General features: G+C 40.8%; 1 protein-coding gene across 26 annotated transcripts in view; it reads right to left on the bottom strand.

Annotated features, from left to right (window-relative positions):
- Ccdc150 (coiled-coil domain containing 150) overlaps positions 1–6,514 on the bottom strand; it is a 115,683-nt gene extending 109,169 nt beyond the window's left edge. For 23 of the 26 annotated variants that reach the window (XR_010054598.1, XR_010054599.1, XR_010054600.1 and 20 more), the window contains exon 1: positions 6,269–6,487. Coding sequence is in view for 12 of the 26 variants with exons in the window: in XM_063267174.1 (XP_063123244.1) it covers positions 6,269–6,325 (57 nt within the window). In the remaining 14 variants the exon portion in view is untranslated. Of the gene's footprint in view, positions 1–6,268 lie in introns of all 26 variants that reach the window. The other 3 variants (XM_039083603.2, XM_039083607.2, NM_001412763.1) reach the window with 2 other exon arrangements.
- Between the last annotated feature and the right edge of the window lie 6,134 nt (positions 6,515–12,648).

Here is a 12,648-nt window from a genome sequence, read left to right as displayed (position 1 = left end):
GGGAGCATGGGCAGCATGGCCAGCACGACCAGCATGGCCAGCACCACACCTGCAGGTTTTGCCTTTTGCCTGTCCCTCTTCCCCATGCTAAAAACCATTACATTACATCACATCACATTACATTATACTCCTAAAGCCAGTCACCAAGGTCTATTCCTCTATTTGGCTACTTACTCCTCCTGAGGCTGACTACCAAGATTGAGGAACCCCAGCAATCAAAAGCCCCTATCTGACTTAGCTAATTAACATGTCCAACCAAAACAAACCAATTCAGCCCGTGGTCCCTCCAAAGCTCACATTCCCTCACCCCTTCTCTCTGGTTCTCTTCCCTCTCCTTTCTCTGTCTCTTTTGTTTGTCTCTTATCCTTCGCCCTTCCCAACTCTGAAGCAAATAAATCTCCTTTGTGCTGAGAACTGGTCTTGGCATGCCCTGTGGGGACTCTGCTCCTTTCAATTTACAAAAAAAAAAAAAAAAAAAAAAAATGAATAAAAAATAAAAAAAATTTAAAAAAATTAAAAAAATAAAAAAAGAAAAAAAGAAAAGAAATCACTCTGTATCTTATTTGACTGTAATGCAATAAAACTTAAAATTAACAAGCAAAAAATAAATTTCTAGTAAATATACAAACTCATAGGGATGAAATAACTCATTAAAGAACGATTAAATGGTCAAAGAAATCAAGAAAGAGACCCTTCCTGGAACTAAATGAAAATAAAAACACAGGACAATGAAATCCCTGGGATACCAGGAAAAAGGTCTAAAAGAGAAATATACCCTTAAGTGCCTACATCTAAGAAAAAAAAAAAAACAGAAAGTACACAAGTAAATGACTAATGATGCAATTCAAAAAGTTGGAAAAACAAGATCTAACCAAATCCAAACACATCTAGCCAATGGCAAGAAATAAAAATCATAGCGAAAATCAAGGAAATAGAAGCAACAAAAACAAAAATACAAAGACTGGACTGATCTAAGAGCAGGTGCTTTTGTAAGGGTAAACAAGATCGTCAGACCCTTGGCCCAACTAACCAAAAGAAAGACAGGATCCAAATGAACGAATCAGAAACGAATAGGGAAACAATCTGTACTCCATTGAGCTTGGGGAAGAGGATGTGTTTCTAGATTCAGTGAAACCACCAAAATTAATCGAAGAAGAAATCAAGAACCCAAACAGACCTATAACAAATGAAATTTAAATAATAAAGACTTGCAGTTTTAAAAAAAGTCGAAAGCCAGAAGAATTCCCAGAATTCTAGCAGACACTCTTAGGGCATATATGCAGCTGGTCCTTCTTAAACTCCTCAAAAAAAAAAAAAAAAAAAAAGAAAGGAAAGAAAGGAAGGAAGAACTCCCACAAAGCCAGTATTGTTCTAATAACTAAACAGATAAAGGTAAAGACAGAATAATGGAGGACAAAGAATAAGAGGAGGATAAAGAAGGAAACTAAAGGTCAATATCCTTGATGAACATTGACTCTAAATTACACAATAAAATACTTTAAGCAGAATATAGACATAATACATCAAAGAGATTGCATATCATGACCAAGTTGGCTTTATCCCTGAAATTCAGGGGTGGGTTGTTTCAACATATACAAGTCAATAAATGCAATAAACCACATACCTGGTCTTAAAGACAAAAATCATGTGATCTTGACAGATGAAGAAAAAAACTTTGACAAAATCCAAAATGCTATCATGAAAAAAGTTCTAAAGAATATAGGGCTGGAGAGAACATATCTCAACATGCGCACACACACACACACAAGCTACATACAAGAAACATATAGCCAATATGATCCTAAATGAAGAAAATCTTGAAATCACCCTGAAGTCAGGAATGAAACAGGGATGTCCACCATCCCTACACTGTGGTCAAAGGACTAGCTGGAGCAACAAGACAAGACAGGCAATGAAAGGGAAATAAACAGGGACAATGTGCTCAAACTATCCCTGTCTGCAGACATGGTACTATATATTAGGGATCTCAAAAATTCTACCAGAAAACCTGTAGAAACCATAAAGAAATTCAGCAACATGGCAGAATACAGAATCAACTTCCACAAATCACTTTTTTATATAACACTAACATACAGAGAAAATCATGGATACATTCTCATTCACAATGAACTCAAAGAAAATAATGAATGTAGGAATAAATCTAACCAAGGAAGTTGTAGTGGCTTGAATAGGTATGACCCCATAGACTCATGTGTTTGAATGCTTGGATATAGGAAGTGGCACTACAGAGAGGTGTGGCCTTGTTGAAGTAGGTGTGGTCTTGTGGGAGGAAGTGTGTCACTGTGGGGGCAGGCTCTGAGGTCTCCTCTGCTCAAGCTATTCCAAGTGTGGCATGCAGTCTCCTCCTGCTGCCTGCAGATCAAGATGTAGAACTCTCAGCTCCATCTCCCAGTACCATGTCTGCCTGGATGCTGCCATGCTTCCTACCGTGATAATGGGAATCATGAAACTGTAAGCCAGTCCCAATGAAATGTTTTCCTTTATAAGCACTGTCCTGGTCATGGTGTCTCCACAGGAGTAAAACTCTAACGAAAACAGAAGTGAAGGAGCTATATAATGAAAACTTCAAGCCTGTGAAGAAAGGGATGAACACACACACACACACACACACACACACACACAAAGGTAAGACAACCCATGTTCATGGGTCAGTAACATTCACATTGTGAAAACGACCATTTTCCAGAAAGCTATTTACAGATTCAATGAAATCCCAACCAAAATTTCCCATCTCATTCTTCACAGAATTAGAAAAAAAAAAAAACTATCCTAAAACTCATATGGAACTACAAATGATCCCAGAGAACCAAAACAACCACAAGCAAAAAAGGACATTGCTTGAGGGACTACAGTTCCAGATGTTAAGATATTACACAGCTGTAGTAATGAAAACAATGTGGTACTGGTATAAAAACTGACATAGAAGAACCAAACAAGAGTACACAGTGTTTCAGGCACTTAATATTCTACAAAGATGCTAAAAGCATATGCTGGTGAAAAGCAAGCATCTTCAACAAACAGTGCAAGCATGAAGTTAGACCTGGACCTATCACTGTCAATGTTGGAAACCAGATACAGGCTCTCCAGAGGAGCAGCCAGTGCACTTAACTGCTGAGCCATTTGTTTGATACCCAGTCAATATTCTACTTCTTGAGATGCCTACACCTGTGGTAGTCATTTAAATTGTGTGTGTGTGTGTGTGTGTGTGTGTGTGTGTGTGTGCTACATTTTTGTGTTTGTATTCATTGTTTTTGTCTACTTGACACTATAGTCATCTGAGAGGAGGGAACTCAATTGAGAAAATGACTCCGTAAAATCAGGTCTTAGGCAAGCCTGTACAACATTTTCTTAATTCATGATTTATGTGGAAGGGCCGAGCCCATGGTGGTATGTCTTGCTTAGCCATCCTGGGCTCTATAACCAAGATGAGCAAGCCATGAGATACAAGCCAGCAAATAGCACCCTTCCATGGCCTCTGCATCGGCTCCTGCCTCCAGGTCCTATGATGCTTAAGTTCCTGCTCTCACGGCTTTCAATATGACTGTTGCATAAAAGTGTGAACAGAAATGAACTTTTTCTTCCTCACATTGCTTCTGGTCATGGTGTTTTGACACAATGGTAGTAATCCTAACTAGGACAACAGGTTTAAAAATTGTGACAATAAAATGAATGGAAGTAAAAATTACTTCACAATTATCAAATAAGTATAGTTCTGTTTAGGGGAAATATTTTGAAAGACATTCTAGGCAGGCAACTCCCAGAAAACAGACACACACACACACACACACACACACACACACACACACACACACAGAGCCCATATCATAAGCAATGTATTAGCAGAAGCTAAATGCCTTTGAAAGGGAAACTCTTACTTCTGTGGACAGAGACTCCATTCCCACACTGAATAATAGCTCTACCCATTTCCTACCAGTTTAAATGAAATATCATCTGGTGTTATAACCAACAAAAAGTGGTTCTGCTAAAAACACATAATGCCTCACATATCTACCAAGTGTTTCCTGAAGGTTCACTGCCAATGAGATCTGCTATAAGCACGAGGGAGACACAGGGAACAGATATGTCAGCTGAACAAAGGCATAAGTAAAAGTCAGTTTGTTCTTGGGGAAAAAAGCAAGCATGGAATGAAAATGGGAGCAAATTCTGCAGGCTGTGAACAGCACGTGACCACCACTGTAACAGTTCTGGTTTTCCCAAGTGACCGCTCACAGCATCAGAGATTGCTGTGGCATTTAACTTTAACTTGGTCGGGCTGGCCACCCTATCCCAGATGATACAAGTACGGGGTAAAAGTAGAAAGACCAGTTTGATAAGCTATACAGAAGCCTGTGCAGCTGCCTGGAAGCAGGTAATAGCTGGAATACAATCAGTACCACACGATCAGATCCAGACATGTTTCTGTTTTGCTGGTGGGTTAGATATGAGCAATGACAGAAGGGAAGCAGCCAACTTTATCTGGCCGTTCATTCCCTCAGTTTGGTGGTTTCACTATACCCTGGCTTATGCAGGCCAAATTGGTAAGCTCCAGGCTCAGGGAGAGGTCCTATCTCTAAATAAGGTAAGGAGTGGTTGGGAAAGACTCGAACGTAGAAACAAGCAAATACACGCAAATACACACACACACACACACACACACACACACACACACACACACACACAAAGGGGAAGGAAGAAAAGGGAAAGGAAGGGGAAGGGAAAAATAGGGTGGGGAGGGCAGGGGAGAAAGAGGGAGACAGAGAAATCTATGCTTCTGAGTCAAAAAGTAAATAAAGGCAGAAGGCAAGCTAATCACTAGGAGTGCACGAGGAATTAGGTCACAGGTCACAGGAGTAGGGTCTCTTCAGAGACTATGAGAATAACCAGTGTTGAGGGCAGATTTTTTGGCTGGTGTCAGTATCAGAAAAAGGGAGAAGGAAGGCGGCAAAGGAAAAAAGCTGCCTTTCTGAAACCTCAGAAACACACAAGCTGATCGGGAAGGGTCTGCTAATGAAGGAATACATAAATACATCTCATCACGGCTTATTTACTTATTTTAGGCTTGAGGTAGAGTCTTATGTAGCCTAAGCTTCCCTCAAACTCGCCGTGAGGATGGCTTTGAACTTCTGTCAGGTTTCCGCCTCCCAATGCTCGAATTATAGGCGCGCGCGCGCACACACACACACACACACACACACACACACACACACACACACACGCCACAAAATGGGCTTGGCAAACACCTGACTGCTATACCCCAGGTTTCTCCCATCTTAGGCCTTCATGTTTCTTTCTGCCTTCTGGCTTCAGTTTTTTTCTCTTCGGGTTGCAAAACAGAATTTAGTCCTAGGCACTGTCTCAACCTGGCCCATGTAGATGAAGTTACTGCTGTCTTTGTGAAACCATGGAGCAAGTCATTTGCAAAAGGAATTATTGGCATTAACCATACCATGGCAGTTGTAGCATAGACTGACACACTTGTATTCATGTCTCTAAAGGGTTTCCAGATAACTGCTGTCAGCATCAGAATGGATCTTACTGTCACAAAGCATGCAATTTCTATCAGAGGAAGGAAACAAGTATGTGTTATGTCCCTAATGGTGCCTGGAGGCAGCTGGTTTGAAATGGCCCTCTATTTATCCCTATAATTCCCTATCACCGGGTAAGTTGACAAAAAACCAAAAAACCAAACCAAAACAAACAAACAAAAAAACCCAAGAATCTGTCTGTGTTCCATTTTGATTGCTACATCTTCAAGTAGGGTTACAAAACTTTTTTGTTGTTGTTGAGCCTAGCCTAATACCTTGGCTGTTGTGAGTGCCAAACAAACATGACAATATTTAACAAAGATCTATCCCAGCACAAGCAAGAAAACAATGTACAAATGAAAATGCCTCGCGTCTAGGAAGCGAGCCAGAGAGGATAATCAGCGGCAGAAAACCAAGCCTTAATGTTGAAAAGCTTTCCCCAGGAACCTTCCACTAACTGTGTACCTAAATGGGGAAAGACAGCTAAAGTAGAGGTCTCAGCGACTGCCCACCCTTCTGCAACTGTGGTCTAACCAAAGCCAACTTAACTTGAGGCCGTTTTCACAGCCAGGCAGAATACTGAAGCAAGGTAAACCTAGGCTCTAGAGGTGTGAAGGGCGGGGACTGGACTTGGGCTGGGAGAAAAAGGAGCCTTATTCTGAGGCGTGGTCTCTCCCCCAGGCCACCCACTTCAGCTTCCAGTCTGGGCCCATCAGCCTCACCCCTAATCCATCCACCAGTCCGTAGCTCCGTCCTGCGGCCAGCAAGTTTGTTTCCATGGAACTTAAAACAGCTCTTTAAACTAACCCGCTCGCCAGCGGGATTGCTCCGGTACGCAGGCGCACCCGAGGTGAGGCATGCCGGGAAGTGTAGTTTTCCCGGCCCACCAGGGCCCTCCGCTTGGGGAGGGACCCTGGCCGGAATCCCTCTGCGCTCCCTGAAACACGAGACCACGTGATCCGGATGACGCCAAGCTCATTATGCTCCCAGCAGAGTACGCTGGGAAACGTAGTTGCTGCTGCTGAGGAGACTCACTTGTGCTCGCTTTGTCTTGATTACTAGGCGCACCCTCCAGGAAGTGAGACGAATCCAAGATCAGATGTTTTCAGTTGTCAGAGGACCAGAGGTCCAAATAACACCTGAACAATGTGAAACTAACAAATTTTTGCTAATGAGCACAAGAATGTGAAAATCAGCTTGTTCTTGTCAAAAGAATTCATCCACTTGGTTTCTTTCATGATGATCAGGTAGAGAATAAACCACACAGAAGCTACTCTCTAGTTTTGTGTCTCTTCAGCATAGATTAATGATACCTTGTTGACAGGTAAATGAAGACTGAGGAGAGGGAGGAATGAAGGGAGAGGGAGAGAGGGGAGAATGAGAATAAAAGGTGTCATATTTCTCAGTTTTGCCTTAAAGTTGTTTACACTTCATGAAAAACCTTCTATAGGAAGAATGTCCTTGTATTCAATTTCACTTGAGTTTCACGGTACAGGACCAAACGGTTGGAACCTCACACGAGGCAATTAAAGCTCTTCCTTATGGCTGAGGGCACCAGATCCCTAATAAACCTAGTCAAGGCTGAGAGTTCTCACTCACTTAGCAGATGTCTGGACAGAAACGCTATTCTAATTCTTGTGATGACGGAGGCCTCCAAAACTGGGGAGAATGCCTGCGTATCAAGCCACAGCTGTTAAGACATTCATAAGACTGCGATTTCTCTTCCAATCACCAAGATTTTTCTGTGGAACAGATGATGTACTCCACAGAAAACCCTCAGGCTTTGCTGAGATTAGAAAATTCAGGTTCTCAAGCTTTCCTATTAGGTAGTAGTCAGAGAGCTAAATTGAATATATTTGGTGCCTTTCACACTCTTGTGTTCATCACCTGGCAAGTAAGAGTTTAAGTGAAACAATTGCAAAGTCAGAGAAATGGATTTTAAAAAATTCAATATTAAAAATAAATTTATCAGAGACTCAGTTTCTCGTTAATTAAAAAATCATCACATTCAACATCTAATTTTGTAGTTTGGGGTGGGTATTTTTGTCTGTTGGGTTTTTTTCTTTTTGAGAGTCTTGTTAATATAGTCTAGATTGGCCTTGAACTCAAGATAATTCTCCTGTTTAAACCTTCTGAATGATAGCTTCAAATAAGCACTGCCATACTCTGCTTCTGACTTTGTCTTTGAAGAGACTGGACACACTTTATTTTTCTGATCTCCCTCCTAATTTTCAACTAATTTTTAAACTATTGACTTCATTCATAAATCAAGGTCATTTTATTCATGGAAACCATAGGTCTTCTTATGCAACCACAGTCTCTCACTGCAAGACTGAAACTGGTTCCTACCTGTTCTTTTGATGTATCCTTTTATAGTTACTTTAGAGATCTTTTTAAAGAGTAAATCTGGTCACCTCAGTCTCCACTTAACACCACCTAAGAGTTCCACTTACCCAGCTAACATTCCTTCACTGAACAGGATGAAGCTCAAACTGCTGATGGTTTCAACTCACCCACAAGCCTTCTCTAGCTCTACTCCCAGAATGCAGGCCAGAGAGCAGAAACTGCTTGAAGGCAGCTTATCCCCTCCCTTTTGTCTCGTCAACCTAGCAAACTTATCTCTTCTAAGACACCATTTCCTTCCCTTAGGAAGCATTTGTAGTTGCTGTGTATTTTGTGTCTCCTTAAGTAGACTCAAGCTGTTGGAATACAGGAATTTTACTACTTTTAAAAGTTTGTAAAAATTGTTTATCCTCCTGCCCCCCTGTCACCGTGTGTGTGGGAAATGGTGTTTTCATAGGGAAGTCAGAGGACAAGCCAGTCCTTTCCTTAACCACATGGGCCCTGAGAATTGTACGCTAATCATTGGGCTTTATAGCCAAGGTGCTGAGCCATCTAACCAACCCTAAGTACAATGCCTGGTACATGGAGTCATGGAATGTCCCTGAAAGTGAGTGGATGGCCTGGTGAGTTTTAAATGCTTTTACTACCAATAATTTCACAAGAGAATGATTTGACTACATATTCTTTTATTTTGTAGGTCAGGAAAAGCCATCTGCTTTCTTCCACAGATACTGATCTGGCATCATTTTGCAGTCACAAAAACGGCAGCAAAGCTTCCTGCAACACTTTCTTCATATTGAGTTGTATTCTTTGGACAAAGAAATTGAAACAGTGGAAGAATAAGAATGGCAAACTCATCTGTCGGTGCCTCAGTCATTCAGGCTATCTTGATTTTTTTGTTGAGTATCAACTTTGGGTATAGTTAGACATGAGGACATGAGGACATAGTGGTCCTTACAAGGGCGTTGTCCCCCAGTTCCACCAGTGAAGTTTGTGGTCAGGGAGGTTTTCATTTTGTTATTACAATTAAAATTATGGTTATAGCAACATTGCTACAGCTGGTTTACATTTCTAAGACTGAAGTACTTCCTTAGTCTCAGTAGATTGACACATAGTCATTTAAAGGAAGAAACAGGGCTTTTATGAAATGGCTCAGCAAGTCAAGATGCCTCCTGCTAAGCCTGATGACTTGAGTTCAATCCCAAGGCCCCACTTAATGGAAGGTGAGAACTGACTCCAGCAAATTATCTGCTGATCCACATGCACACTCTGTTCTGTATGTAACCCCTCCCTAAATTCAAAGAAAAGCAATTAATAAAGGTATTAAAAAGGAAGGTGCAAGGGTGATGTACATAAGCTGCCTAATAATTTTGAATGAATAAGAAACAGTGTCATTGCGAAGTCTTTTGGTTGTTGTTTGCATATGATATTTGATTGTTTTATTACTGGAAAGATGTTTCTTCTCTATTGAATTTCTTTGCACCTTAAAATGTCAGTTGAACACAGCCGCATGCTCTGTTTTATTATTCTTTCTTTTGGATCACTGATTGTGTCCATCTCTGCCCAAACTACACTGCTTGTGTGGAGCAAAGTTGATTTTGAAATAAGGGTGTTCCTAGTATTCATGAGGGATTTGGATCTAGACCCTGACAAATATCAAAACACAATGTTCAGGTACCTGTTATAAAGTATTCAAAGTACCTGTTTTAGATAACATGTCCACACTTTCCCATATATTGTAAATCTCCTTTAAACTACTTATAATACCACATGCAATTAAATGCTATGTAAATCATCATGCTATATTATTCAGGAAATAATGACACAAGGTCTATAAATATTTATTCCAGGTATATTTCTAAATCCGCAGGTGTGGAACCCATTATATGGTTCTATTGACCATGCAGAAAACCAAATATATGATCTTCTTAGCTTTGTTCTCTTCCAATTTATGTGCCTGTGTTAGTTTCCCAGCGGATACTGCTAATAAAATTATTCATGGCTTAAGGTCAGTATTTTCATCTTGGTCAAGCTTCAAAAATGGCTTTTGTCATTTGATCATGTTGACCCTTCTTGTCTGGGGAATACTTTATTCCTGCCCATTTTGATAAAACTTACCTTTAACAATATCAACGTGTTGGCAACCAAAATACATGTCTTGAAACTTAAAATGGATCCCCAGAGAAAGCCATTAATTTAACAGGCTGGCAGTCAATGACTGGTAAGATTCTGTACATGGTAAGATGTAAATGCATTGCTTTGGATAATGCATTTTCAATGACGTGTAAGTAAGGCATGCTTGTCAGAACAACTGAAAACATAGTCTTGTTTATGAAATAAAAAAGGGGGAGATATAGAGAGCTTTTTGTGTCACTTCTAGGAAATTGGCAAGAATATTTGACAATGGGCTGGGACAAGGAAATAGGTTCAAGAAAAATACACATAAAGACATGTATTCCTTATGTCTTGATCGTCTTGATAAGTCCCTGGATACAGGGATCACTGGACTTTTATGCCTTGTTTATTCCTTGACCATGAACGGACCCTATTCTTTGCATGTACTTAGAATGGTATAAAAGCAGCTTGGGAAAAATGAACTTGCTTCAGTGCTTGCTGGAGTCATGCTATAGTGTTGTCTTGCTGGAGTCATGTTATAGTGTCGTCTAATTGTCTTTTTTCTTTCATTCTCCCTCCCTCCCTTGAGACCCTGTTGACTGACTGAGCTGGCTTGGTCACCTCTATTAGTTTCTTTATCACCCTCAAGAAAATTTGCAACCAATTGGTTGATGCCTACAAAAATTCTCTAGAACTTTGGTAGGGATTATGTTAAGTCTATATACCAAACTGAGAAGAATTTAATCTTAACACTGAGGTTTGCCATCATCTTGAAGTCATCTTTAAATTCTGAAAATAGTGGTTTTTTTTTTTTTTTTTAGTTTTCAACATATTCTCTCTTTTCTTAGATTTATATCTAAACTTTTATTTTAAAACTTTCCTTTCATTTCTAATTCAATGTGTTGTTAATCAGAGAAAAAGCAACACATATTATAACCTTTTGCTTTGTGGCTTTTCCAAACTCCTTTACTAGCATTAGGGATTTTATATTTTTTGGGATTTCCTACATTGTAGAATTCTATAGTCTGCCAGTGTGTTCTTTTGTTTGTATTTTATGGGTTTTTTTCTCCCTTGCTCCCCTTTCCCAATGACAAGGACTTGGTGAGCCAGCTAGGATCTTGGCTGTGTTGCCCAAAAGCAGCAATGGAAAGACTCTTTTGCAGAAATGCTTTTTATTTCTGTTTCAATCTCTGTTGAAGTTTTATCTTTTACTGTCTAATATAATGCTAAGTGGTGGCCCCCAAGATCAGTAGTCCACATGTAGCCCCTGGGACCTTTTCCCAAGATAATTCTGATTGGTGAATAAAGGTTCTGGCAGCCAATAGCTGGGAAGAAGAGATATAGGTAGGGTTGAGGTTTGTAGGCTTGGGGAAAGAGGGAGGGAGAAACCTTCAATGAAGAAGAACAATGTGCAGAGAGAAGACGAAGAACTGGCATGGGCCAAGGGCCGGGATAACATGATCCAGAGGGCTGCTTGGAATCTGTTCTTTCATTTTGAAGATTCTTTGATTCCTGTCTAGATCTTATCTAGTTTATATAATACCTTAGTGTTACGTCATTAGTAATACCATGCACATAATATACATTTATATCACTAAAATATTTAAATTGAATTGGAGATGGGACTGTGTTAACTTGATAAAGAATTACAGATTACTGAAATCTTTTTTATTTCTCTTAAATGTATTATTTGCTATGTATCCATGTGATTTACTTATTTTCAATTAATTATTACATTCATTTACATATCAAATGATATCCCATTTCCTAGTTACCCCTGCACAAAGTCCCCATCCCACATGTGCCATCTCTCCCTTCCCCTTTCCCTCTATGAGGGTGCTCCCTTACTCACCCACCCTCTCCTGCCCCACTGCTCCAGCATCCTCCTACACTAGGGCATCAAACCTTCACAGAACCAAGGACCCCACACTCCCATTAATGTCAGACAAGGCTATCCTCTGCTACATATGTATCTAGAGCCATGGGTTCCTCCCCGTACACTCTGGTGGACTAGCCCTTGAAGCACTGGGTAGTCTTGCCAGCAACATTGTTCTTCCAATTGGTTTGAAATTCCCCTCTAGTCCTTCCACCAGCTCCCCTGACCAGGGTTCCCAAGTTTAGACTGATAGTTAGCTCTAACCATCCATATCTACATTGGTCAATTGCTCCCAAGGAGCAGCCAGATCAGGTTCCTGTCAGCAAGTGTCTCTTGGCAACAGCAACAGTGTCATGGTTCCATGTGGGGCAGTCACCAGATGACCCTTCCTTGAGGCTCTGCACCATTTTTGGTCCCTGTCTTTTCTTTGGGCAGGAACATTTCTGGGTTCAAATCTTTGAGATGGGTGAGTGGCCCCATCTCTCAACCAGGCTCCATACCTATCTCTACAGGTGGTCTCTACAGGTTCTACCTCCCCTTTGATGTGCATTTTGGCTAAAATCATCCCCATTGGGTCCTGGGAACCTCTTGATTCCCTGGCATCTGGGACCCTCCAGTGGCCATCCCCAGTTCCTCATCCCCCACAGCTACATACTTTTATTCGATTTCCTGATTCTCTGTACCTCTCTTCTGTTCCCTCCAGTGTCTGATATGCCCCCTTATTTTTGCCCCTTCTTTCTCCCTCCCAGGTCCCCCTTTCTCCACCTC

Source organism: Rattus norvegicus, chromosome 9, assembly GCF_036323735.1.
Source record: "Rattus norvegicus strain BN/NHsdMcwi chromosome 9, GRCr8, whole genome shotgun sequence".
NCBI classification, from domain to species: Eukaryota; Metazoa; Chordata; class Mammalia; order Rodentia; family Muridae; genus Rattus; species Rattus norvegicus.
This window is presented reverse-complemented; position numbering and strand designations above follow the sequence as displayed.